The sequence below is a fragment of the Myotis brandtii genome, unplaced genomic scaffold, assembly GCF_000412655.1.
Source record: "Myotis brandtii unplaced genomic scaffold, ASM41265v1 scaffold314, whole genome shotgun sequence".
Classification (NCBI taxonomy): Eukaryota; Metazoa; Chordata; class Mammalia; order Chiroptera; family Vespertilionidae; genus Myotis; species Myotis brandtii.
The window spans coordinates 1,447,073-1,473,418 of NW_005362033.1; the positions used below are offsets into that span (position 1 = coordinate 1,447,073).

The 26,346-nt window shown below is 54.6% G+C and overlaps 1 protein-coding gene across 1 annotated transcript; it reads left to right on the forward strand.

The window, feature by feature from the left end:
- Nucleotides 1–5,830: 5,830 nt before the first annotated feature.
- DRG2 (developmentally regulated GTP binding protein 2) lies at nt 5,831–19,857 on the forward strand (the record flags this gene model as incomplete). The annotated part of the gene is made up of 12 exons (XM_014542846.1): nt 5,831–6,046; nt 10,892–10,981; nt 11,548–11,608; nt 13,107–13,197; nt 13,746–13,818; nt 13,942–14,032; nt 14,869–14,966; nt 15,350–15,426; nt 16,653–16,741; nt 17,487–17,545; nt 18,690–18,743; nt 19,094–19,857. Coding segments are annotated over 12 exons (1,086 nt in total), but the record flags the coding sequence as incomplete, so codon positions are not given.
- Between the last annotated feature and the right edge of the window lie 6,489 nt (nt 19,858–26,346).

The following is a 26,346-nucleotide window of genomic DNA, read 5'->3' on the forward strand; positions in this document are numbered from 1 at the left end:
GCCCCGAGAGAGGCAGGGCTGCGCTCCCCTTTGCGCTGGGAAGGCTGGGGGAGGCCTCTCCCGGGAGACTCACCCGGCAGCCCCTGGGGAGGCCCGGGTGGAGTAGGGGAGGCCGTCCGGACTCCGGAATCGCGCGGACCTGGTCCGAGCCCTGGCCCCACCCCTCCCCGGCTGTGAAACCTTGGACAGGCCCTTCACCTCTTCTGGCTGCAGGCCCTCATCTGCTCCCTGGGATGTAACCCTCCGCCACCGGTTCGCTCGCGGCTCAGTCACACTGATAGTGAGCGCCCAGTATCTAAAGTAACCTCCCCACGTGGTGAAGGCACGTGAAGCATCACCTCTGGGCTTCAGATGGTAAGGGCCGGAGGAGCTCAGAGAAGACAAGCATGGTGACCCCTAGACGGCTTCCAGGAGGAGGTGGGATAGAGCTGGTGGAGGGAAGGGTGTTCCAGGTGGGGGCAAAGGCAAGGGAGACTCGGTGAGCGCGCTGTATTCATGGGACAGGAGGAGAACAGTCTAGATCAGAAGGAGGGTCTGGAATAATGGGGGACACGATTTCATTCTGCAAATCTTTACTGAGCCCTCGCTGTGTGGTCACATCCCTGCCCTCGCGGAGCTGACCTTCCAGTGGGCAGTCTGTACATCAGTAACTAAATAAGACAATTTCAGCAGTAAATTCTGTGAAGACAAACCAGAGTGTTAGGGGTGGGGACTGATCAGAACAGACCACCAGGAGGAGGGAGCATTTGAGCTGAGACCAGCATTTTTGCATCAGAGGGACAGTTGGTGCAGAGGCCCCCTGGCAGGAAACTTGGTGTGTTTAAGGGTCAGAAGATCTGGGCCTGGAGTGCAGTGACGGGAAAGGAGGGGGCCAATCACGTAGCACGTGTAGGTCCTGGGCCAAGTCTGACGTGTTGTGAGGGCAGTGGGAGCTAGTGGAGGGTGTGAAGCAGGAGAGATGTAGTCTGATTTCTGTTTTAAAAGTTCCTCTCTAGTTCCCCGGTGGGGTATCGTCTATGGGACGAAAAGTAGCAGGGAGGCTTAGGGGAGGCGAGAGACGCCCCCACTTTAGAGCGGTGGAGGAGGGAGAGTGAAGGGGATTTAGATCTAGTCCTTCCTTTCAGGGATGCTCAGATCTGATGCGCTGGAATGACAGGAAGGACCATGTCAACCTGGCTGCTCCTGAACCCATTCTTGACCATTTCTCACTGTCTGCTTATTAAAACATTTCCTGAGCACTTGCCCTGTATGTACCCTGAGCGAGAAGCTGAGGATACAACTACGGCAGTCCCAGTCCCTGCCCTATTAGAGGGAGGGAACTAAAGAAAGAAGCAAGACAGTTTTGAATGGTGATAAGAGCCATGCAGACAATCATCAGGACCGAGGCAGAGAGGGACTAGAGAGAGATGGGGTTACTGTAGATAGTAATAATATCCAACTTTTATTGGGTGCTTACTATGTGCTAGACATGTTCTTAGTGCTTTCTTTAAGCCTTCTAGCAATCCAGTGAAGTAGTTATTGTTATAACATCCCTATTTTGCAGGTTAAGAAACTAATGCACAAGAAGATTAAGTAATTTACCCAAAGCAAAATGGCCAGGGTGGGCCTCTGGATGACACTGTCCCCCAAGACTGGTAGGGGAGACTTCCTTGAAGAGGTGACATTTGAGTTTGCCTTGAATGTTGAGAAGGAGCAAGCCCTGGGAAGGTAAAGTTTAAATGGAAGGAACAGCAGATGCAAAGGTCCAGAGGCAGAAATGGGGTCAGCATATGCTGCGAAAGCCACTGTGGCTGGAATGTAGGAAATAAAAGAGGAGTGGTAAGAGATGTTGTTGAAGTAGCCGGGGACCAGGCCACCTAGGGCCCTGCTGCTTAATGTCAGCCCAGCCTCCGTTTATAGCAAAGACTTTGTAATACCCTCTTTACTGTTCTGGAGTGTGATTCCCCATCAATAGTATAACTTTCGTACACAAAGAATTTGAAAAATATCAATATAATGCCCTAATAGTAATATAAAGGAGGGGGAAAGGGAAAGTAATTTCTAATAAAAATACTGTGTGTTTCAATATGCAAATGTTGGGCCACAGCCAAGTGATAATGAAGTGATAATGAAGCAGTGAGATGCTTGTACCTCTGAGTAGAATGGGGGTGTGGCTGACACAATGCAGGCCGTGCAGATATATTGTTAGTACCTCCCGCAAGGGGCTTCACTGTTGGTGGCATAGGATCCCAAGATGGTGAGCAGCTCTAGGTAAAGTTTCAAACAAAACATGCTATAGTCTTCCTTGAACATGCACAGGAGTTGCATTCCTGGAAATTTCAGCGTTTATTCACAGTGCAGAAAATCCCTGTGTGTATGTGTGAAGCAGTTAGATTTCAGGCCCCTGTGATCCTAACCAGGTTTTTTCTTTGGATGTCTTTGGGACATGAAAAGTCACGTGGGACACAGGACAATTCTTGACTGTGCTAGACTGACTCACACCTGGTAGGGCAGTTGGCTTCACCATCAGAATGATAATGGAAAACAACGGTAGGAATTTCTAGAAAGCCCTCAGGGAGTGTTGCTGGATCCACTCAGAACCACTGACATGGGGTCCCGAGGCCTCAATAAGGAGACTCACTTTTATTATAAACTAGCTGTACCCGGCCACACGTTGCTGTGGCTCAGTCTGGTTAAATGGAAAAGAAAGAAAAGAGAAAGCGCATGTTTCTAATATGTTTAATTTCACAATGCTTGTGGGTATACAATATTTTTTGTTGTTCCATTGTCTGTGCAGATATAGAGATTGTCTGGTTTGCCGACTCTAGAACACGCAACATATAATTGTCCATGTGAGAAGCAATCCGTGTCTAGATGTAAACCGCACAATTCTAAAGATTGCCCCTGAGCTTTGTTGATGGTGATTGCAAACGCCAATCAAATTGGGAATTGCAATCTCTTAAATTGAAATGGCATATCCGTTGGAATCATAGGAATGCGAGGAATGAGGACATCTTCACCTTTGAAAGGTCCTGTCAAGATTGTTGCTTCTACGACATTGCTCATTAATTTTTTTACTGCAAGCCGCGTGCCTGTCAAAGCTTTGGCTGGTTGACATTTCGCAACATGGTAATTGGCACGCCGATTTTCAATTGCAGTACGTGCGGTGGCATCCCTGGCAGATCGCGTGAATTCAAAAATTCTGTTGGATAATTAACCGCTTCATCTGCTTCCACAACAGTGTCGACGGACTTGTATGTAACTGCCTCGCTTTGAATGTTAGACTGAATGATATTGTTAAGTCCGTAGACGTCTTTGTTCTTGGCCGCGAGAATAGCTCGTTCACTCAGCCAATCGTGATTCTTATCATTGGTTTGAATATTGGGAAATACTTTTTCAACCAATTCTTCTTTTGACGTCACTAAGTTGCAGAAGTTATGAGGCAATGAAATTCGTCCTGAGGTCAGATCAACCGGCACCTTTCCGTTCCCAATTCCCAGCAATTGATGTGAGAATATCTCAGCTGATGGATCGTTTTGCAGCTGGACACGCATATCTGTGGTTAATTTTATCTACAATTTATAATTGTAAACAGAAACATTGAAATGGAATCGTAAAATATTTAGTATAGCGTGTGTTGCTTTTACGTCCAACAGATGGCGCTGTTTTTCAAAAAAAGCATGTTTTTACCTGTCACAGGTGTGACATCTATATAATAGTAGGTATATAGGTATATAAAAACACGCGTGATTTCGAATGCAACGTTGTGTCAAAACTTCAAAGCAATCGGTGAAGAACTTTCGGAGATTTAAGATTTTGAACAAATGAACATTTGCATTTTTATTTATATATATTTAGAAGCTACCGACGAAGGAATAAACAACCTCTCTCGCTCTCTCTCACTCTCTCTCTCCCCCTCCCTCTTCCTCCTCCCCTCCTCTCCTCCCTTCCACTCTCTCTTTTTTTTCCCACTCTCTCAAAAACAAACAAACAAAAAAAACTAGCCCTAGCTGGTTTGGCTCAGTGGATAGAGTCAAAAGGTCCCAGTTTCGATTCCGGTCAAGGGCACATGCCCGGGATTCGGGCTCGATCCCCAGTACGGGGTGTGTAGGAGGCAGCCGATCCACTCCCAAGGGGTCCTTAGTGCTGCTGCGAAGGCAGGAAAGACTCCCGCCACTGCTGCTGCACTCACCAGCTGTAAGCCTGGCTTCTGGCTGAGCGGTGCTCCCCCTGTGGGAATGCACTGACCATCAGGGGGCAGCTCCTGCGTTGAGCATCTGCCCCCTGGTGGTCAATGCACGTCATATCGACCGGTAGTTCTGCTGTTTGGTTGATTTGCATATTAGGGTTTTATTATATAAGGCTAGTGGCCCGGTGCATGGATTCGTGCACATCGAAAGGAAATTAATTAGAAGAAATATTTTAATATCACTATTCGCCCTTTCTCTATAATAGAAGTGTCAACCAAATTCATGATCGACAGTGACAGATCGAAACGCTTGCGATTGGCACCAGCAAGAGCTTTATATGTATCGCACATGCACGAGTCAACTTAGCCTTTTATAGATATAGAACAAACTTGCTTAACACATTTTGTACCGCTCAGGAGTTTTCTCGTGTTTCGCGCGCCATCTGTTAAGGACCGCTCACGAGTGTTCTCGTTTTTCACGCCCATGGAAAAAGGATCGAATCTAGATACTTTTGTAAATTTTGTTTGGTCCCTCTTCATAGAGGAAATTGTTTTACGCAGTACCATACGTTAAAAAAGTACTAGGAACTTTAATTGTTTAATTGTTTTTGTAAATAAAAATGTTATAATTATTGAAAACAACACCTAAAGTGCATTATGATGATTTAAATAACAGGGAGTTTGCCCAAAAACGTGCGGTCCCTGGCGTATGTCTTAGAGATTTCTATGCGGTACACAATGTGTTAATTAGACATGCTTTCTGGTGTAGCTAAACTTTTTCCAGCCCAGTGAAGCACCCCAACTTCTCTTTCAGGTAATTGTCAGCAACACAGTAGTAAATATCAACACAAAGCAGATTATTATTGTAGATCACGCAGGGAGAACAAAGGGTAAAATATTTAGCTGCAGCGGTGTTTGACTATATTCTGCACAGTGAGAAAACCTGAAGTGGTTTTCAGGGTCCACCATTTCTTACTTTTCAGTCGGGTCAAGTTTCTAAACTTTCTAAGTCTCCATTTTCCGGCTAATGAAAAGAGAATAGGATTCCACTGAATCTCCTATCTACCTACTCCAGGACTTCTGTGAGGATCAAATGAGATGAGGCACGTGAAAATACTTCACAAACATTTGGTTAAACTCTGAAATGTTTGCACCTGGATATAAAGCAAGTTGTGTTCCTGGGCTGAGAAATTCCAAGAAGGCTAGTCGCTAGGGAGAGGAAGCAGGGTGTTGCTATGTGACTTCATTACCCGGCGCCCACAGTGACCGTTTCCAGGCTGGGCAGTGGGCCGCATTTTGCGCCACAGGGTCTTGGCAGCATTGGCTGTGATTTGGTGGGGTGTCGCTCAGGGGTGGTGGCGGGGCCTGTGTCCCACTTGGAGGAAGCCGAGTGTTGGTTTGATGGCACCAGGTCTTCGGTGCTATTTATTTTTAAATGGCCAGTGTGCGTCACCGCAGCTCCTGAGTTGAGTGTCTGCCCCCTGGTGGTCAGTACACGTCATAGCTACCAGTCGGATAGTCACTTAGCCATACAGATGAAGTGAGCAGCCAAGGGGGCATTTTCAGCAGAGGGGTGGTATTTTTCTCTCCTGATCTTCACAGTGGTTGCCACTGGGTCTGACATTCTGGCTAGCACTTGGTGGTGTGTGAGGCCCCACCTGACTCACAGGGCTTGGATACTTTAGACATTTACCTTGTCTTGCTTTTTGTCCTTTAGCCACCGAATATCACCTGGGCTTGCTGAAAGCAAAACTGGCCAAGTATCGGGCCCAGCTCCTAGAACCATCCAAATCGGCCTCATCCAAAGGAGAGGGCTTCGATGTCATGAAGTCGGGCGACGCCCGTGTGGCACTGATTGGATTTCCCTCTGTGGGTAAGGTCAGTGATGGTCATGGTGGGCCTTGGGGAGGAAGGCAGGGTGTCTCCTTTCAGAGTGACTGCGGCTCTTCTCCCTGCCCCTCTGGATTAGCTCCAGGGACAGAGAAGACCCAGCCTCCCCCAGGATCAGGCCCCACCCCTGTATCATCCTAACATGGAGAACTTTCTTTCTGCTTTAGCAGAAATAGCTCCATTCTGTCTCTGACTCATCCGTTGTGCACATTCATTGAGTGTGCACTGCGTGCCCGCTGCTGAGATACAGCAGAGAGTGAGAGAGTTCTGTCCCTGCCCACACAGACCTCCCCTCTCGGGGGAGAAAAGACAGCTAATGGCGGGTGGGGACTGTGGTCCCGCCACTTTCTGGTTGGGATCGGGGAAAAGCTGCCCTGGTGAGCAGAGATTTGAGCAGAGGCCTGAAGGTTGTGTGGAAGCTTGCAGGGCCCTGGGAAGGAACATCCCAGACAGAGGGAGCAGTGGGTGCAAAGGCCCGTAGGTGGGGGCTTGTTGTGTTTAAGGGAGCCAGGTAGCCGGGTCTGAGTGAGCAGCAGTGGGAGACAAATTGCAGAGGGTGGATGACTTTGGAGCCGTCATACAACTTTGTCCTTGAGTGAAATAGAGTGAAGCAGGAGCCACTGCAGAGTTTTTTAAGTTTCTTCTGTAAGCTTCTTAGTTTAGTGTGAAATTCATACTTAACATTTGAGTGTGGAGTAATATAAACCTCGTGGAAGGGTTTTGAGCAGAAAAGGGACTGAGCTGCCCAGCTTTTTAAGAGTCAAGGATTTACAAAGAAGCTGCCAAGCCAGCACAGAGTTCCTTCCTGCCCCACGCCCGGCTGCCACAGAGTTCTGTTGTCCTGCCCCGGGAGCCCTCGTTGCACTCAGTGGTCCTGTCCTCTCAGCTCTCCTCAGACTGGCCTTGATTGGATGACTGGCCATCTTGAGGGGTGCTAGTGGGGTATTGTAGAAAGTCCCTCCACTGGGGTTTATATAACCTTTTCTCATGCTTAGACGGTTATGGGTTTGCGGGAGGATGCCACAGGAGTGGAGTGCCATTTTTCTCACATCATCAGTTGATGTTGACCTTGACCACCTGGGGAGTGCGAGTTTGTCAGGTTTCTCCTCCGTGAACTCACGGTTTTTCTCATGTTCTCGTGTCTTCTTAGAAGGGATGGCACTGTGTGCAGTCCACTAGGGGGAGGAGTTAGCTCCACCTTTTTGAGGGGGCGTAGGTACACAAATTATTCAGAGTTCATACGTGAGATTTGTCCCTTCTCTCCCATTTTATTTAATCATTTATTTATATCAGTGTGGACTCTGGGAATTTGTTGTATACTTGGGTTCTATTGTTACTCAGATTTGTCTGCTTTGGAGCTGTTTCAGTTGGCTCTTTGACAAACTCCTGTTGTGTTTACTCAGCACTTCCGTACTTCTGATACTGCAAAATGCTTCAGGCTCATCTTGTATATCCCCTCATCTCTGAACTGCTGCCTGGAACGCCATGCTGTGGTCATGTGATCACCAACAGCCACCCTTCCCCTCCACCCCCATGGTGGTGGCCAGGCCGCCCAGGCTTTTGTTGCAGCCCACGGTGCTGTGGTGAATGCTCTTTGCTCGCCGCTTTGCCTCTGGAACTGGTGTTTCTGCAGGAAGCGTTCCTAGGCATAGGCGCAGCAGCTCCGGCTTCAGGGTTTTTAACCCTTTTCGGTCCAACGTGGAGGCTGACTCGACAGACCAGGTGCTAGGAGCAGGTCCAACGTCGAGGCTGAGACACCGCAAACCGGTTGAACATTCAATCCCGTCAATGAATTTGGACCAGACTGTTTGAATTCCAAAAATAAAATTGGACCGCAAAGGGTTAAAGCAACCATCAGCCTGGCCAATTACGCACCAAAGAAACTCCAGCTGACTCCATCTGGGGACCGATGGGAGTGTTTTCTAGGCTTTCTGGTGCACCCACTATCCACAGTGCTGGGTCTGAGCTGGGATGTGCGTGCTGGCGCGGGTGCAGGCTGGACCGAGACCAGGCTCTGCTGCAGAATCTGCAGAAGGATTCCTTCCTGGTGCATCTAAGTGCTTTTTAGTCTTCAGGCGCATACCCCAGTTGGATTTTACTGTCATTTTCTCCTTGTCCTCCAATGGTGTGGGCTCAGGAAATGCAGTGCCATTTTAGTAACCATCTGAATCAGGTAGAAGGGACTGGAAGCTTCTATCTGCAGCTCCTATTCCTTCAAGCCTTTGGCAGTTCATCCCTCCCATAAAATCTGAGCAGCCTGTTGCATGCAGCTTTCCAGCCTGTGCTCAAATTCCTTTAGTGGTGGGGTGCTTATGACTCCCCAACTTCACAAAAGCCAGACACAGAGCCGCTCAGGGGCCTCCTGCTCCAGCCCCTCAGAAGGAGCAGACCTCCGCTGTAGGAGCCCCTCCTGCCCAAGGGGGTGGGACTTCCCCCAAGTGTGCCCTCTGCCAGCCCAGTACCCTCACAGTCTTCAATCCTGGTATGGTTTCCAGGTCCCTGTCATTTTTATTCTTTCTCATTTTTCTCAATTCTATATAATAAAAATTTCAAACAGACATAAGAGGTGAAAAAACAAGTACAATCTGCCCTTTATCTGGATGCATCACCGACTGGCATTTTGCCATATTGCTCTATCACTGTGTGTTGGGGGGGTGGTGTTTTTGTTTTGACTGAACCATTTGGGAGTAAATTACGGGTGTCATGCTTTATGGCCCTCCACCTCCAAATATTTAAGCTTGTATCTCCAACGAATAAGAAAAATGTCCTGCTTAGCCGCAAACTGGCATAGCATCCCAAACAAAATAAACAGTGACCAGTGATCATCTAGTGCCCAGACTATATGCTAATCAGTAGTTACCCCAGAATGACCTTTGCAACTGGTCTTTCCAAACTAGGATCCACTCTGGCCACATGCAGCCCCGTGTGTTGTCGCGAAGGCTGCTTTAACCTAGACCAGCCCCTTTTGTCATGACCCTGCCTCGCTGAAGAGACCAGGCCCGTTGTCCGACGGAACGTTTGTGTGCCAAGGTCTGCTTGCCTCCTTGAGGTGTGCTGCAGCTTATTGTCCGACTCTGTGCTCTTTCCTGGGAGCTGGGGGGCGGACTGTGTTGGCCAGGTTCACGAGTGGCTGATGGACATGGCAGAAAACCCCCGAGGGCTAGCTGTGTTTCCAGGGCCGCCGCGCTAAGGGGAGCGCACCCTGTGTCCCCCCGAGTGTAGCTGTGTTTCCCCCACACCAGAACACTGGAAAGTCACCTGCAGGGGCTGCTGGGCGGCTCGCAGAAATCAGGCCTGTCAACATCCTTTCAGTGGCTTGGCCCCAGTGACCTGTCCTTGCCTGGGGTTTTATTAGTGTTTGTAACGTAGCTCTTTTCTAGTTCTCTTACTCCTTTCTCCCTTGGTAGCTGATGTGCCTTGTAAAGTAGCAGCTCTCTCCTCCATGTGGGCAGCTTGGTTCCTCTGAAAGGGTTTCACCTGGAAAGGCAAGACAGATGCTGAGCTCACAGCTGTCCCACAGGTGACAAGTGAGGGTTTCCATGCTTCAGCTCTTCAGGTGTTATTATGGGCTCATGAATTTTAGTCTTTTCTTTTGATTTTACTTTCCATCCTACCAAAGACTTCCTTTCCAGGCGAGAAGTGCAGGCTGAGAGAAGCTGCTCTAGTCTCCAAGGTCCGTGCCTCTGGGAGTCTGGGGCCTGTGGCCAGACCCTGCCGCCCTGTTGGGAATCCAGGCTCTCTGGCCATGGGAGGCCCAGGCCTCTCTGGCAGGGGCCAAACTGGATTTGGGGGGGTCCCCCAGCACCATTCAGTGTCTCAGGGCCATTGCTCTACTCTCCCACTCCCTACCTTCAGGAGGTCCCCTGGGCAGAGAGTTTCAGGATTTGAGACCTGTGTTTCCTTCACATGCCCCATTCTAGGTTTCAGCCTGAGGGTGTGTGAGGGAGGTGTGCCCCCACCCTCCTGCCTGCCAGTGAGGGGCAGAGTCCTGAGGGCACCAGCTCCAGATCTAGGCAGCACTATCCCAGTCGGAACTGCGCCTCAGGCTTGTTTCAGGTGCCGTGCTGACCAGATGGGCGCCTGAGGCCAGGGCTGGGTTTTTTCCTGGTGCTGCCCACTGCTTTGCTTGCGTTCTGGGCCTCATCGTCCAGCACTGGTCTTGCTGTGCCCTGGACTCAGTATACCACGTGCCTTATCATCTCTATGAATCCCCATGCAGTCCCTCAGGAAAGAGGTGGAATGGATGCCCACTCTGCATATGAGGACACTGAAGCTCAGAGGACATAGTTTCTTGCCCAGGGTCCCCCAGCAGAGGCGGGGTCCAAGGCCTCTCTGTCGCCTAGCCAAGCCGCAGCCCCATTCCCAAGCGGACTATGGCATAAGTGTTCCACCCAGGTTCTTCCCAGCTCACCCCTTCCCCCCACTGGGCTTTGTCTAAACCTGGAGGCCAGGCTCTCCCAGCACATCTCGCCTCTCCCGGGGGAGCAGCCGATCTGAGTGCCGTGGGCTGTCACCTGCTTGAAGTTCTCTGGGGCCCCCGATGGTCAAGGGTTTTGTGGAGCTGGGAAGGGCCCCTGATTTAAGGGAAGAACCCACTGAGAAGCAGGTCCCTGTGTCCACCTAAGAGAGGCTTGGACCGCTGAGGAACAGTGGGGTCCTCTGGTGCCCATCTCCACCTTGGCGGGGCCTGAGACAACTTTCCAGCTATTGCTCTCTTCACATACCCCAGTCATCAAAGGGGGTGAGGAGGGGACCTCCCTGCTGCCTGCTGACCGTGGGGCTTCTCCAGGGAGAGGGGACAAGACTCATGCCATGACTTGCTTTCTCTCCTAGTCCACCTTCTTGAGTCTAATGACCTCCACAGCCAGTGAAGCTGCATCCTATGAATTCACAACCCTGACGTGTATCCCAGGGGTCATTGAAGTAAGTTGGAGTTTGCTGGACCCCAGGAGGGGCAAGGGCGTGTGCTTGTGTTTTCAATTGTGTGTTTGTCTGTCCTGAGCCGGTGTGCCCTGAAGCACTGGCGCCTCCGGGGATTCTGGCTGCTGAGACCCCAGAGATGCCTGGCCCATCCTGCAACACCACTGGTCCCAGGAACAGGCCAGTGTGTGGCAGCTCTCTGGGCGCCCTGTGCTCCGCTGCCCACACCCCCCCCAGCTCGGTCACTTGTTGCTTCATGGCTGGATCCTCTTTCCCGTGAAGCTTCGGAGCCGTGTGCAGCCGGGTTCTGTGGCCCTGAGCCTCTCACGGTGAAGCACTTTATCTGTGAAGAGCTGTTACCATCTGGGATGAGTGTTGTGGGATTGTAAAGTAGAGCTTTCCTCCAGGTGGCTCAGCTCACAGTAAGTGATGAGGCTCAGACACAGCCATGGAGGCTGGCCCAGGGGTTCAGCAGCCCCTAGCTGCAGGCTGTTGTAGGTGTCCTGGGTTCAGGCAGGCCCTGCCCAGTGGCCCATCCTCACCTTACCGTCCTCTCTTCTGCATCCTAGTACAAAGGAGCCAACATCCAGCTCTTGGACCTTCCTGGAATCATTGAAGGCGCAGCACAAGGTGCGAGCTGGGCACCCAGAACCCACCTTCTCGCTCAGGATGCAGGAAGCCTCACTTGTTGAAGTTGGGTGTGGCTGTTGAGGGTTGATGGGTGGGGCTCACAAGCCCTCACATTGCTCAGTGCTCTGGACTTAAGGGATCTGGCCCATTACAGTCCTGAGAAACCCATCTTAAAGCCGAGGCAACTGAGGCAGTGAAATGCCTTGCCAAGGTTGCACAGCTCACCAGACAGGCTCAAACCCTACTTCCCCTCCCTGTGCTCCACTGCCCTGGGAGGGAGGGACACTTCTCAGCTGGTGATCTCAGACTGTGCTCCTAGTCTTGTCCTGTGTTGTGTGGGGTAGGTTTTTGGGGTCTTTTTTGAGATGGGAACATGCCTATGTCTTCTGGTGGCAGGTGGCTCCATCCAGTATTTGCAGCGATGGTTACTAGCTGCTGGCTATTCAGCACTTGCTAAATTCTGGGCTCTGTGCTGACCATTTTCCCATTTAATGCTCAGACAGCCCTGTGGCTTAGGGAGTGCCGTCATTTCCTGTCCATAGCCAGGAGGAGCGCTGGGGCAGCGAGCGAAAGGGTCTGCCTCACCGACTAGTCAGCTGCTGAGTGGCAGGCTGGGATGGAGCTGCCTGTCTGCAGCCCGCTCGGGCCGGCAGTGGGGCCTCCTCCCTCGGTGTCCAGTGCCATCTCTCCTAGTGCCTTCCCATGCCCTGCTGTCACCATGGCATTGAGGTCCTGCCGGTTTGATTTAGGTAGTGGTGGTGATGGTCCTCATGCCATCCCAGCCAGCATATGAGGGGCCTGAGGTGGTCCGGCCACCTGTGGGGAAGTGCTGGCTGGAGGCAGGAGGCAGCCGCGGAGTGGATGTCACCCTCATTCTCAGAAGAGGGGGCAGGGCATAGTTGAAACCCGTAGAGCCTTGCAGCTTTGGTCCCCAACTTTGACACTGGCAAGGTGCCTGACCTCTTTGGTCGTCTAGTACTAATGAGGCCTGGCCTCTCCTGAAGCACCTCCTCCTGGGTGGTCTCCTGTGATCATGCTGCCTGGGTGGGCCTTCTGTCGCCCTGTTTTCTAGTCAGGGCTGACAGGTTCAAGTCCTGGCACCACACTGGCTTTGTGTTTGTTGGCAACTGATTGAGTGTCTCTAAGCCAAACCTCAATTTTCTCATCTGTAAAATGGGCATGATAACACCAATCATATGGGGTAGTTTTGAGGATTAAGTGAGGAAATGTTCATGAAGCTCTTAGCACAGGGCCTGGGGGAGGATGTCACCCCTCCTAAGGTGGTGATAATGAATTTTCTTCTAAAACAAGTCTCCACAAGTAAGAGAGCATCTCAATTAAAGAAAAATGCCAAAGAAATCATAGCCTGGGAGGTGGCAGGTGGCAGACACCATGGCAGGTCTGTAAAGGACAGGAGTCGGGGGTGCTGTGGGCTGGGTGGGGGTCACATGGGTCCTGCTTATGTCACTATGTAACCATGACCCTTCTGCCTGTCCAGGGAAAGGCCGTGGCCGGCAGGTGATTGCTGTGGCACGCACAGCTGACGTCGTCATCATGATGCTGGATGCCACCAAGGGAGAGGTGCAGAGGTCCGCGGGGTGGGATAGGGGGGCAGGCTGACGTGTCTGGGAAGGCCCTGGAGCTCATGGCGGACGGTCTGAGTGGTGCTGGGCCCTGTTGCGTGGCAGTAGCGGCAGGACTGTCCACAGGCTGACCCCGTGCACTCTGCCTGGTGCGTCCTCTCCAGGAGGCTCGCCTCCAGCATCGGGGCTGGAGCTCGCAGCAGGAGCCCCGGCAGCATGGGCCGTCCACGGCCAAAGGAGCATGGCCTGGCTCTAGCTCCTGCTTGCGGAGGCCCAGTGTCCTAGTCTCTGCCAGAGCCCAGCCCCAAGTAACAGAACCCTTGTTCATGCCCCGGCCTCTGCCCAGTGACTGAAGACCTGGCCAGTCTGCCCTGGACCAGACAGAGGGCCCAGAGGCTCCTCTGCAGCCCAGGGTTGTTGGGAAGGAAGGTCCAGGTTGCAGGGGGCGTGTAGAGGAGGGTGTTGGCCTGGGTGGGCAGGGGCTTCCTGTGTTACATGGAAGCTGCGCAGCCTGCCTCTGGGCACCTGTGAAGGCTCGTGGGGGCTCTGCCCAGGTCTCTGCTGGAGAAGGAACTGGAGTCGGTGGGCATCCGCCTCAACAAGCACAAGCCTAACATCTACTTCAAGGTAAGGCCCATCACCTGCAGGCTGCGGGGCGGGGTGGGGGCGGGGGAGAGATGGGGGGCGTGTGCGCTGCATCAGGCAGGAGCTGAGCCTTCATCAGCAGCTCTCCCTTCCCTTCTCCTCCAGCCCAAGAAAGGCGGTGGCATCTCCTTTAATTCGACAGTCACGCTGACCCAGTGCTCAGAAAAGCTGGTGCAGCTGATCCTGCACGAGTACAGTATCCTTCCTAAAGGAGCGATGCGGGAGGGGCCTCTGGAGCCTGAGGCCCTGTGGCCCAGGGTCACAGCAGACTCCCCGGCCTCCTGATGCGCCTGCACCGAGCGGGTTCTGAGCAAGCTGCGGCCGCAGCATGGGGTGCCTATCTCCGCCTCCTGCTCACTGAGATCCGGGCTTGTCAGACAGCCACACCCTGGACTGGTTTCCTGGCTCCTGGACGACTGCTAGGTGCTGTGGCGGCCAGTCACCTCTGGAAGGGCGATGCGACAGCAAGGGCAACAGCCACCTGGGACACGGCCTCCTGGTCTGGAGAAGCCTCAGGGAGCCCCAGGGGCCTGTGCACACCTGCTAAGGATTGTTGGGCGGATAGGCGGGCTCTGGGACTCCAGAGGACAGGACGGCAGAGGCGAAGGCGAGCTCAGCACAGGGAAAGCTCATGAGGGAACAGGGCCCCCTTCGAGGTGGCCAGGCCCTCGTCACTGGAGGTGTGCAAGCGGAGGCAGGATGCACCAGAGGAGAGTTCGTGGGGCAGGTGAGTGAGACCGGAGCTCTCAGCTGCTCCTGGCACTGAAGCCGGCTCCTCTGAGGCACTTGGGGGTTCTGGCAAGTACACTCTCTTGCCCAACAGCGAAGATTTGAACTGGTGATTGAAGCTTTTACATGTTGTGGCTTCTTTTGAAAAGAAGAATGAGGGGCTCCCCAGACTTGAAACTCTTGTAAAACCTTGCGAGCAGAGAGGGCCTCCCAGTCTGTTTCCTGATGGGCTGTCTCGGGCCCTCAGCTGGCTGGGCACCAGGGCTGCTAGTGCGCACTGTGCCCTTAACCCGAGCCTCTCAGAGATCTTCAATGCAGAAGTGCTCTTCCGAGAGGATTGCTCCCCGGACGAGTTCATCGACGTGATTGTGGGCAACCGGGTGTACATGCCCTGCTTGTATGTAAGTGTACAAGTCCCGCCCCTGCCCTGTGGAGGGGCGCCTTGCCCCAGGCCGCACTTCCTGAGCCTCCTTGACTCAGATGGGGGACGGGCTTCTTTGAGGTGCAGAACTGTCTCCACCCTCCTCCCCTCTACCCACGGCTCCTTGAGTCGCACACGTCTCACTGACATGGGTTCTGGCCCAGCCTTTCCATTTGGGGGCTCTGGCGGCCCAGTCCTTTGAGCTTTCGCATCATTGCGTTGTGGAGGGAGGATACTGCGCATCAGCCCCCAGGCCGTGGTGCGGAGGGAGGAGCTTTAGGCAGGGCTGTGGCTACATGGGGCCCTTTCCTGTCCTCTTGTTTCTTTCCTTCCCCATCACCCACCTCCACCTTTCAATCCCAGGTTTATAACAAAATTGACCAGATCTCGATGGAAGAAGTGGATCGCCTGGCCCGGAAACCCAACAGTGTGGTCATCAGGTGAGGCCCTGCCGTCCTTTCTGGGAGTGAGCCCATCAGTGAGGCCTCCCTGCCGCCTCCCTGCCGCCGCCTCCGCGCACAGCCCGGCAGAGGAGACCCTCCCAACTGCCGGTGACCTTAGCTCAGTCCCATCCTGAATGACATGGACAGTGTGGGTGACGTGGGGTGGGCTCTGGTTAAGAAAACGGGTTTTGTCCATCAAGGTAAGTGGTTAGGAATGGTTAAGAGGCTTCATAACGTAGTAGTTAAACTCAGCCCCCCAGAAAGCCCAGCTATAAGCCGGTGCTCCTGATACTTTGGATGATGTGGCTCTGTCAGCCCAGAGCAGAGGGGAAAGGGAGCTGGAGTTATTAGGTGGACACAGCCACCCTTGACCGTGGCTCCCTGTCCTTGAGGGCTGGGTTCTGGGGCCTCCTGCACTCGCTAATGACCGTGTCACTTCCTGTCATCACTGACTTGTGGCTTCCACGTTGCTGGTTTCCCAGCTCAAACAAGGTGCTCTGTAGCTTCACAGCGGGCCTTAGCTTACCGGGAGGAAGAAGCTCAGGGACCAGGTGGGGTGACTATGCAAATGGCGGGATGCAAGCGCGAGGGCCATTTCCTGGGCATTGCCAGCTGCTGCAAAGAGCAGCAGAGCCAACTCCCTCCTAGAACAACTTGGCTCCTCTCCACCTCCTGCTACACCCAGGCACCCTTATGCCCGTCTGTGGGCTGTGAGAGCATCTTTCCTGCTCATCAGGCTCAGAACAGCTGCGGATGGGGCCGGGGGAGGGGCAGTGGGATAGAGGCAGGAGCTAAGACAACGTAAATGACCACAACCAGCCCCACCCCGACCCCTGGCGCTGAAATCCCTGCGGGGCTGCCCTGGGCACTTGGAAGCCCCTCCCACCTCTCAGGAGAAGGCAAGCTCTGGATTGTCCTCCATCCCATCACAGCCCGCAGCAGTCTCACACAGCAGGTCCCTGTGTGGATTGCAGACAGCAGCTGTGGCCCCAGGGAGACGCTGAGCTCTGCTGGCGGTCTGATTGCTGACTAGAGGCATTGGTGCTGAAGGTCACGCTGCCACCAGCTGGAGCTTGGTGCTCACAGGCTCCAGTGGGCCTCATGCCTTGGTGCCTATGCCGGCCATGTGGAGGCAAGGTTGTCCCTTGCCACAGTGAGAGAGCAGCGCTCCCTGGCCTCTGAGCCCACGGGGCTCCTCTGACCGCCACCTTCCTCCCTGGCAGCTGTGGCATGAAGCTGAACCTGGACTACTTGCTTGAAATGCTTTGGGAATACTTGGCTCTGACCTGCATCTACACCAAGAAGAGAGGACGTGAGTCGAGCAGTCTCAGCCAAGAATCAGCCCCACCCTCGGGGGCTGCCACACACTGCCGGTGGCACCCAGCGCCCAGCCTGTGTTGTACACATCTCCACTTTTCTCCCGTCTCAGAACTGGCACTGTCCTCTACCCAGGCTGGTAGAGACCTCAGCCTGAGCCCTTGTGGCAAAGAATGCCAAATTCTGGGACTACTAGTCTTGAGGGTGACCTGGGGGCAGTGAGATAGAGGCTGCTCTTTAGTTCCCCACAGCTGTAGCAGTAACCCCTCCCGACTTCCCCCAACAGTGGCAGGCCCCTCTTCAGGACTGTAGGTGACTGCATGTACAAGAGCTTTTTCCATGCCCCCACCCCCTGTACTCAAAGGGACCTAGCTCCTAAGTTCTGGCAGTTTTCCTTGACCTTGACCTTGTAAGCAAGGGGAGCGTGTAGTTGTCCCTGACTGGATGCCAGCAGCTGTCACATCATGCCAGTACTTTCCAGATGCCTCACAGGGCTCAGCTGGGGCTCTCATGGCTGACTGGGTTGCAGGCAGTTTGAATACTGGACTTGGATTTATTTTGATCTGCATTAAGGTCAAGGTTGTAGGAGATTGCATGGGGCTCTACAATGAGGGTATGCTAAATAAAGGGGGAGGCTAGCCCAAGGCTGGAGACTGGAAGGGCCTCTGTTCCCTGTGGGAAGGAACCACATAGTGTGGGGCCATGACTGGCTCACACCCACCCCGTCTCTACCTGTGCAGAGAGGCCGGACTTCACAGATGCCATCATCCTCCGGAGAGGGGCCTCCGTGGAGCATGTGGTGAGTTCCTGAGACCTGCCTGGATGAGGGGTTCATGGAGCTCTCTGTCCCCTGGGAGTGAGGTCCTGTCTCAAGTCCTGGACAGGCTGCAGTGCCAGGTGCGGTGGGCAGGCAGGCCCTGGTGTTGGACCCAGGATGGTGCTGCCCACAGCAGGGGGTTGTGCACGGCAGTCGGCATCTGGCTGGGACATGGCAGCTGTCCAGGAAACCGTGGTCCTCGCTGCCCGGTGCTGTGGGCTCCTCAGAGCCACCAGGGTGTTCTGTCAAGGCGGCTATTGCCCAAGGTGTTCCTGTGCTTAATCAGGGGTCCTCAAACTACGGCCCGCGGGCCACATGCAAATACAAATACTGTATTTGTTCCCGTTTTGTTTTTTTACTTCAAAATAAGATATGTGCAGTGTGCATAGGAATTTGTTCATAGTTTTTTTTTTAAACTATAGTCCGGCTGTGTGATGTCTATGGCTGTCACTGCAGCAGCACCCTCCGCGTGGCTGTGGCATCATTGCTCACCCGGAGAAGGCTGGATCAGGGTGGCTCCTTGGGGAATGTTCTTGCAGGCGCCCCCGTCTACCTCTGTCCCCACAGAGCTAGGCTGAGGCATTTGGTCCCTGACCAGGGCCTGAAAGGCTGTGGGCACGTGGGAGGAGAGGCAGTGTTGCCCCATCTTATCCCTGGCCCACCCCCACTGCACCTACCCAGCGCCAGAGGACATGTTTTCCAGGGAAGAGCTGGCTGCTCCCAGGCCGCCTCCAGCCTCCTGACAGCGCTGGGATTCCCATGACCTTCATTTCCACCTGGGAATGCCGACACCCACAGGCTGAGGGTGGAGGGTGGATGATGGGATGTGGGAGGCCCCGGGTCACAGCTGTGGGCGGAAGGCATAAGAGACAGTGACCAAGCACGGCGACCAGGCTGAGGTGTGGTGGCCTGAAAGCATCTGTCAGGGCTGTTGTCAGGCAAGGTGGGCAGAGGGTGCTGACAGCCAGCCAGGCCCCAGCCCCTGGCAGACCTGGCCGTGAGTGAGGCTGTGTGGAGGGGCAGTGTCCCTGATGAGGCCAGAGCTGTGTGAGGGCCCGCCTTGGGGATTGCTTGGTGGGATTGGATGGAATTCACCTCCCTGCTGACTCTTCTGTCCTCCCACTAGTGCCACCGCATCCACCGGTCGCTTGCCAGCCAGTTCAAGTACGCGCTGGTGTGGGTGAGTGAGGGTGGGTGGTATGCCCAACATCGCCCTGGGGCAGGAGGGAGCACGGTGCCCCCCCTCCTGTGCAGCGTCCCTGTGCTCCCATGTGGGACCGCGTGTCTGTGTCTGTCCCACTCCACCCGTGCATGCTGCCCCAAACTGGACACAGGCCTCCCCATCTTAGGACCCAGAGGTGATCAGACCACTGGGGAGTCCGGCTGTCTGAGGCCTGTGGTGTTCGCTGGTGCTGGGATGCCCCACTTTAGACTCCGGCGTTCACATCCCCACCCTCCTCTAGTAGTAGCTCCCCAGACTTGGCCTTGATCAGGACTGACTCTGACGTCGCCCTCTGCCTGTTCCCCCAGGGCACCAGCACCAAGTACAGCCCGCAGCGGGTGGGCCTGACCCACACCATGGAGCACGAAGATGTCATCCAGATTGTCAAGAAGTAGCCTGGGCCGGCCCAGCCAGCCACCTGTCTCCCTGGGGAGTCGGACCCAATGGGACACACTGAAGCCCAACAGGAAGAATACAAATACATGTATTCCGGGAAGGGTCTCTTAAGTCTGCTTTTTCTAGAAGTTTCTTCAGTAGACAGTGAAGAGTGTGTGGGACTGAGGGAGGGGGTGGGGGCCTTAGGTTGGGCTGGAGGCATTTCCCATGATTCTAGCCCCCTTGGGTGGGGCTTCTGAGTTTGGATCCCTGGGCCTGCGCCCTACACCTAGCCCTGGTTGGGCACAGAGAGCACGCTGCCCCCCCTTACTTCCCAGCCAGGGCCTGCCGGCTGGTCAGTGCTGGGGTGGAGCCAGGGTCCCAGAGGTGGTGTTACTGTAGGGGTACTTTGGCTCCTCTGCTCCTGCAGCTTTTCTGGTACCCAAGAAGGAGCCTCCCAGGGCAAAAACCCTTCCCCCCTTTTGTCCCTCGGCTGCCCAGTGGTGGAAACTAGTCAGTGGGTTTAAAGACCCGGTTCATGCCCTCCACAGCCTGCCAGGTCCTGAAGGGCCACCCCTCCTGGGCAGCCCAGGCCCTGTGCAGACAGCTGGGGGACGTTGGGGTTTGGGGTATTGTCTCTCTCAGCCCTCTGATCTCGGCTCTCTCTGGAATAAAGGATGAGGACACTTCCTGTTCAGAGTGAGGTCAACTTTGTACGTTTTCTGAACTCATGCCAGGTTTGGTCCGTGGGTAGCAATGAGCCTAATGATCAGACCGGCTCCAGCTGGGGGGAATGTGGGGACTCCAGGATGGGCTGCGCCCTGGAGACCAGGCCTGGCTGCGGAGGTGGGCAGCAACCCCAGAAGCCCTTGTAATGTGTCCTCCCACAGGGGAGCCAGTAGCCTTTGCCATGGAAGGTGGGCTGGAGGGTCTTGGCATGGTGCCAAGGAGGGGCAGCAGGTGTTCTCAGCCCTGGGTGTGCCAGGGCCTGTGCAGGGCCCTCCCAGCAGCCTGTCCCCGGGCAGTGGCCTGCCGCGCACTGCACAGCTCGTGAGCGGAGGTGGGATGTGAACCGCAGGCTAAGATGCCTGAGCCGTGGAGAAGGCTTCCTGGAGAAAATGCCTCTCAGGGTGAAGGGTAACAGGTCTTGTGAGGCTGCCAGGGCTGGGCCTGCAGGAGGGGTAGGAGCTCCCCGGGGGCTTCTGGGCCAGGCTGGAGTGGCGTAGGCCTGCTGCCCAGCTCTCCAGGCTGTTCTTGGATCCTGTCAGCTGCTCAGCCTCTTCCAGAGACAAAACAGGAATAATAGACATCATTAAACATACATGCGGCCCAGGCGGTAGGCGCGGTGGGCCGGGCCTCTTGTTCCCCCTCCCCCACGACACTGAGCTGCTCCTCCGGGCCAGCCATGCTGCTGCGGCAACCACAGGACCCTCGTTAGGCGGCATGCAGGCCCGGAGCAGGCCTCGGGACCCAGGTAAGGCAACCCTGGCCTGGGCCCTTGGGGTCTGCCTCTAGCCCTCACCCTCACGTTTGCAGGAGGGAAGGGGGCTTATGAGGTCCTTCTCTGGGCCTCAGTTTCTTCATTTATAAGATGGGCATGATGTCCATGCAGTCCCCCTGTTGGCATCACCGAGACAGCTCAGTGGTGTCGCTCAGCCCTCTTGCCAACTGCCGCAAGGCCTGGCCATGGGGTCCTCAGTGAGGTGTCTGCTGGGTGAAGGCTCTGCCACTTCCTGCCTTACAGGCAGGGGTGGGCCTGGGCTCACAAGGCGCCAGGTCTAGGCCGATGCTGTCCCCCGAGCTGGCTGAGGGCCATGAGGCCAGAGGTCTGGGGGTCAGAGCGGTGGTGTCGGGCTCCAGGGTTGCTCTTGTTTCCTGGGCTGGCTCTGTGCTCACACTTCAGGGCTGTCCGTGCCCTGTCAGCCCTCGGCCTTGGATCTGTGGCTGGCGTGGTTATGCCGTCTCTGCCTGAGAGAGCCAGAGGCCTGCTGCTGTGCTCACCGCCCCCAGCACCTCCCAAAGGTTCCTGTCCTCCCACCAGGTGAACTCCAAGGGGCCTGCCCCTGGCTGCCACCTGTTCCCATCCCTCCCCTGCCCTGGGCCTTCTGTGTGGGGAGGCTCTGCCAGACGGCTTGGTTGTCTTTGTGAAGGTCAACAGTGCTTCCTTCCAAGGCCGTTGCTGGGCCCCAGGCTGCCGCTGGGCCACAGGCCGCACTCCCAGAGGGGACCCTCCTGCAGCTTTAGAGTCAGGTGCAAAGGAGCCCAGGTGTGTTCGTCTCCACGCCCCTTCCTCTCCAGCTTAGCCTTCACAGGTCCTCATCAGAACCGTTTGGCAGGAAACCCAAAGCTCATCGGTCCTCGAGATCCCGTCCTGCCCCAGGAGAGCTGCTGGGGGACTTGCACCCCGGGGGGCGGGTGTCGCTCCCCAGCACTGACTGCCTCAGTGTTCCCCTCGGCAGCTCTTCCAAGCCTGCTCAGCTCCCCTTGAACCCTGGCTAGAAACCGCATCTCCAAACCCCCATTTACACCCTTTTCCCTCCTTGACAGAGAGCACCTCCTCATGCCACACCTCAAAGTCACAGCGCTCCACCTCCCTCCTGTACCTGTTCTCCTTAAAACAATTTTTTTTTTACTGATTTTAGACAGGAAGGGAGAGGGAGAGAGATAGAAACATCCATGATGAGAGAGAAGCATTGATCAGCACCCCGGGCATGTGCCCTGACAGGGAATCGAACCGTGACCTCCTGGTTCATAGGTTGATGCTCAACCCCTGAGCCACTCCAGCTGGGCTGGATCTGTTCTCTTGCTTTGCTAACTACAGTTGACCCTTGAAAGGCACAGGCTTGAACTGCATAGGTCCACTTGTCATGAATTTTTTCCAATAAGTATATTGGAAAAAAATTTGGATATTTGCAACAATTTGAAAAAACAGACAAACCTTATTATTTTCTTAATAAAATTTCCCTTTCTCTAGTCTACTTTATTGTAAGAATCTATACTAATAAAAGGGTAATATGCTAATTAGACCAGGAGACCAGCTGTGGAGGGCAGTTGGGGGCCATGAGGCTGGTAGGGGGAGCAGTTGGGGGTGAGCAGGCCAGCATGCAGAGTGGTTAGGGGCGAGCAGGCAGGCAGGCAGGTGAGCCGTTAGGAGCCAGTGGTCCCGGATTGTGAGAGGGATGTCCGACTGCTGGTTTAGGCCCGATCCCACGTGTCCCAGATTGGAGAGGGTGCAGGCCGGGTTGAGGAACACCGCCCTCCCGTGCACGAATTTCGTGCACCGGGCCACTAGTACAGTATGTAATACATATAACATACAAAATATGTCCATTGACAGTTTATGTTATCAAGAAAGCTTCCAGTCAAGAGTAAGCTATTAGTAGTTAAGTTTTGGGGGAGTCAGAAGTTGCACATGGGTTTTCTACTGCACTCCAGCCCGTGCTTTGTTCCAGGGGCAGCTGTAATCCAGGTCCATTTGCTCAGGCTGCCGGACACAGAACCACACACTGGGCAGCTTAAACAGTTATTGGGAGCTCCACTTGACTGTGACCGCCCCCCCCCCACCTCCCCTGGCACCCAGCCCTGTGCCTGGCACAGAACTTTGCTTCCTCACAGTTCCGGAGGGTAGAAGTCCAAGATCAAGTCATCAGCAGGGCTGGTTTCTCTGGTGGCAGCTCCCTTCTCTGGCAGCTTCCTATATAGTCTCAGGACCAGAATCTGAGGCCCCTTCTTGCTCTGTCTCTCTCTCAGGTGGTCTCACCCCCCCCCCCCCCCCCCCCTCCATCTGTGGATCCAAACTGCCTTCTTGACTCCCCACCTGGACATCCCATAGTCACCCCCAAACCTCCTTGTCCCAGACCAAACCTGTCAGGCTTCCATACCACCCACCTTGCCTCAGAGAATGATTCCCCAGTCCATTCAGCTGCACCAAGCCGACCCCAAGGGACCCAGGTTCCACCCTCACGCCAGCCCCACGCGGCCCCTCACTGAATGCATCCATGGCACTGTCACCGCTGTCCCAGACCAAGCCACTGTCCTCTCCTGCCTCCACTGTGCATCCTCCTTCACACAGCAGCTCAAGAGCTTTTTCCAGAACACCTTCCAAAAGCAATGTGAGGCCATGGTTGAGAACATGGACCAATTCCATTTCCAGCTGTGTGGCCTCAGACAACTCTCTAGACCTGGGCCTGTTCCGTCATCTATAGAGTGGGGAGGATAATGGTCCCTACTTCCTGAGGTCATCCTGGGGGGAATACGTAGTGTGTGGCCCAGTGGTTCCCAGCACAGGCTCCATTGCTTTCTCGCTGGGCTCTGGGCTGAGTGACCGAACCTCTTTAAGAACGAGCCCTTCATCTATAAAATGGGAACAGCAGCTCCCCAGTTACATAATGTGAGAATCTAGTGCGCTGTCGGAAAGCAGTCAGCACTGAGCCTGCACATAATAAAACTTGGCAGTGCTGATTATTTTTATTATTGTCAAATGCAAGTCTTGTCACAATACTCCTGACAGTGTTAAACCTCGCCACAACTCCCCACTGCTGCAGGGCTGGAGACCTGGGCTCTGCCCCAGCCTCCACAGCCTCATGGGCCGGGCCTCCCTGCCAGCCCGGTGCTCCTCCTGCTCGTGCCCGATCACCGCTCCTCACCACCTGGCCTTTGCACAGACTGTTCCATCTGCTGGGCACTTCCTTTCCATTTGATTAGCTCCTCTCATCCTTCAGATCACGGCTCAGGGTCCTCACCCAGGAGAACCTCCCTGGCCTTCCAGTGCAGGGTCACCTGCGTGCAGCCTGGCCGTCACAGCTCTCTCACACTGCAGTCTCCCCCTCTGCTTCAAGCCCCCGTGCCATGGGGAGCTCCACTTGACTGTGACCCCCCCGCCCCCCGGCACATAAGTGCACAGACAATACTTGAGGAATGAATGATACTTGTTCCCTGTCACCCCTCTGTGCTTGTTGCGGGGGCTGGGAGCCTGAGGGAGGAAGGATTCTGAATCCACCGGAGAAGGGGCAGCCCCAGTGGACTGGGGGCACTGCCTGGAGGCAAGTCTGGGCCCCAAAGACCAGAAAGGGTCCATGTGGGCAGCACGGCTGGCATGGATCAGTGGTTGAAACTGACCTATGAACCAGGAGGTCATGGTTCGATTCCTGGTCAGGGCACATGCCCAGGTTGCAGGCTCGATTCCTAGTGTGAGGCATGCCAGGCAGCTAATCAATTATTCTCTCATCATTGATGTTTCTATCCCTCTCTCTCTTTCCCTTCCTCTCAATAAAACATTTTTTTTTTTTAAAAAAAGAAAGGGTCATGTGGGCAGGCCCTGCTGCCAGCAGTCACCCAGGCCACCTTCCCAGAGCAGAGGGGAGCGCAGCCTGGAACCCCGACACCAGCAACAACCCCAGTGCACTTTGCTCCGGGCCAGGCACTGGGCCCTGCTCCGGTTTCTTTCTCAGTGCACTGAGCCCCGGGCGCAGGAGGCAGTCAGTGCCCACGTACAGGTGAGGAGCAGCGAGCAGCTGCATGGCTCACTGTGGTCAGAACCGGGCCTGACCCAGAGCTGAGCTGCCCGGCCACATCCCTGAGTGCATCTCTCACTGGAACAATGGGGCATCGCTGTAGGCCTCAGGCAAGCCTGTTGGCCACTTGCAGATGCTGGCCTCCCAGTTGTTCTGGACAAAGTCCAGGAGACCAAGCACCCCTCCCCCCACTTGGGGCAGGCAGGGGTGTGGCTGTGGAAGGTGCCCCTGGGCCCCAAATAGCCCGGCCCCCTCTCCCTCCTGTTTCCTCAATGTCACACGGATGTGGAGGGCAGGGTTGGACCCTGCGTCCTGACATTCTCCTGGTTGCTCCTCTGAAGGACTGTTTCCACTCACTCTCTCCAATTCCTTTTTCCTCTTTTTACTTTTAAATGTTACTTTTTTGTTTGTTCATTTGAATCAGAAATACACTCACATGTTTCAAAAATGAAGGCACAGAAAGGTTTATAACAAGATAACCACTCTCATCAATTTCTTGTGTATCTTTTCCAGTATTTCTACATATAAATAAGAGCAAATGTGAATTTATATGTGAATTTATATATATGTATCTATATAAATATATCTGTATTTCATAGAGGAAGGGAGAGGGAAAGAGAGAAAAACATCAATGATGAGAGAGAATCATTGATTGGCTGTTCCCTGCACATCCCCCACTGGGGATCAAGCCCACAACACAGGCATGTGCCCTTGACTGGAATTGAACCTGGGACCCTTCAGTCCACAGGCTGACGCTCTATTCACTGAGCCAAACCAGCTAGGGCTGATTTATATTTTTTATGCACATGCGCACACACACTTCTTACAAAAAGACACGCCTTGGTATATATCATAGACAACACACTGCGAGCAGATCCTGGGCACCCTCCCCCTTGGAACAGACTGACCTTTACGAATAGAGCACAGGCTCTGCGTGGTGGCTGTGCACAGTGCACTGGGAGCGCGCCGTGGGGTCCATGTCCATAGAGCTGGGTGAGCAGGCCATTCCCTCTGTGCACAGGCTCCTAGGATACATTCCCAGCAATGGGCTCCTCCATCCTCCCTTCTTTTTGGTTCCATCTTTATTGAGATACTAGAGGCCTGGTGCACAAAATTCATGCATGGGTAGGGTCCCTAGGCCTGGCTGGCAATCAAGGCCAATCTGTGGGGCAACCGGCAAGGCGATCAGGGGGGCCCCTCTGCTGCTGCCAGTTGCCTTCCTCTGTGGGGTGACCAGTGGAGCAATCGAGGGGCCCCCGCTGGCACCTGCCTTGGCTGGCCTGGGGCCCGCAGGCTGGGGGCAACTTCTGCGTTGAGCATCTGCTCCCTGGTGGTCAGTGCGCATCATAGCAACAGGTCGATTTGCATATTAGGCTTTTATTATATAGGACTAGAGGCCCGGTGCACAACATTCATGCACTGGGGAGGCGGGCCCTCAGCCCAGGCTGCGCCCTCTCACAGTCCAGGACCACTTGGGGGAGCAGGCCTAAGCTGCCAGTTGGACATCCCCCAAGGGGTCCTTAGCGCTGCCTGGGGGCTGGAGAGGCTCCTGCCACCGCCACTGCGCTCCCTGGGGGATCGGGCCCAAGCTGGCAGTCAGATATCCCTCTGGCAGCCCGGGAGCCCTCGGGGGATGTCCACTTGCCAGCGGGGAGCAGGCCTAAGCTGCAGTC